The following is a 525-nucleotide window of genomic DNA, read 5'->3' as shown; positions in this document are numbered from 1 at the left end:
CCCCTCCGTGGGAGGGATAGTGCTCTCGGCCGCGGGGCCTGCCGTGGCGTTCTGGCTCGTGTCACTTCTTGTGGCGTTCTTCTCCTTCCTGGGCCTGGGCTTTGCAAACTTGGCCTTATTCAGGAGATACTGCACCTCCCTGTCCAGGGCCGCCACCTTGAGCTCGATGTCCTTGGACAGCAGCAGGGGCTTCTCAGCAGGAGAGAGCCTGTTCTGCTCAGCCAGAGTCTCGTTCTTCCAGTTCTGGGGGACAGGAGGGAAGAGACGACTGTCAGATGCTTTTCGGTTCCAGGAACTGCTGTGTGCCTCTAAGTGCTGCTTCCCCTGGGCTTCCCAACTCATTGCAGGTAACGCTGCCCCCCACTACGGCCTCACCAGCCTCTGGTCACCAGACATGGGACAACACAACGACACGAGCCCCGCAAAACCCAGCGGCTGCTCTCCACAACTGCAGGCAGCAGATTGCTGAACTAGACCCCACTGCTCCCGGCGACACCCAGACCCCGCCGCTCCCTCCCGGCGCAA

The 525-nt window shown here is 61.5% G+C and overlaps 1 protein-coding gene across 1 annotated transcript in view; it reads right to left on the bottom strand.

Moving 5' to 3' along the window:
- Nucleotides 1–525, bottom strand: part of HYOU1 (hypoxia up-regulated 1) — a gene marked incomplete at both ends in the record, with an annotated part of 5,506 nt that overhangs the window by 1,123 nt on the left and 3,858 nt on the right. The window contains one exon of the mRNA XM_010142910.1: nucleotides 1–243. This exon is cut by the window's left edge and continues 1 nt beyond it. Within this exon, the coding sequence (XP_010141212.1) occupies nucleotides 1–243 (243 nt within the window). The remainder of the gene's footprint in view (nucleotides 244–525) is intronic.

Source organism: Buceros rhinoceros, unplaced genomic scaffold (genome assembly GCF_000710305.1).
Source record: "Buceros rhinoceros silvestris isolate BGI_N320 unplaced genomic scaffold, ASM71030v1 scaffold24769, whole genome shotgun sequence".
NCBI lineage: Eukaryota > Metazoa > Chordata > Aves > Bucerotiformes > Bucerotidae > Buceros > Buceros rhinoceros.
The sequence above is the reverse complement of the archived record's forward strand: the minus strand, read 5'-3'. Positions and strand labels throughout refer to the sequence as shown.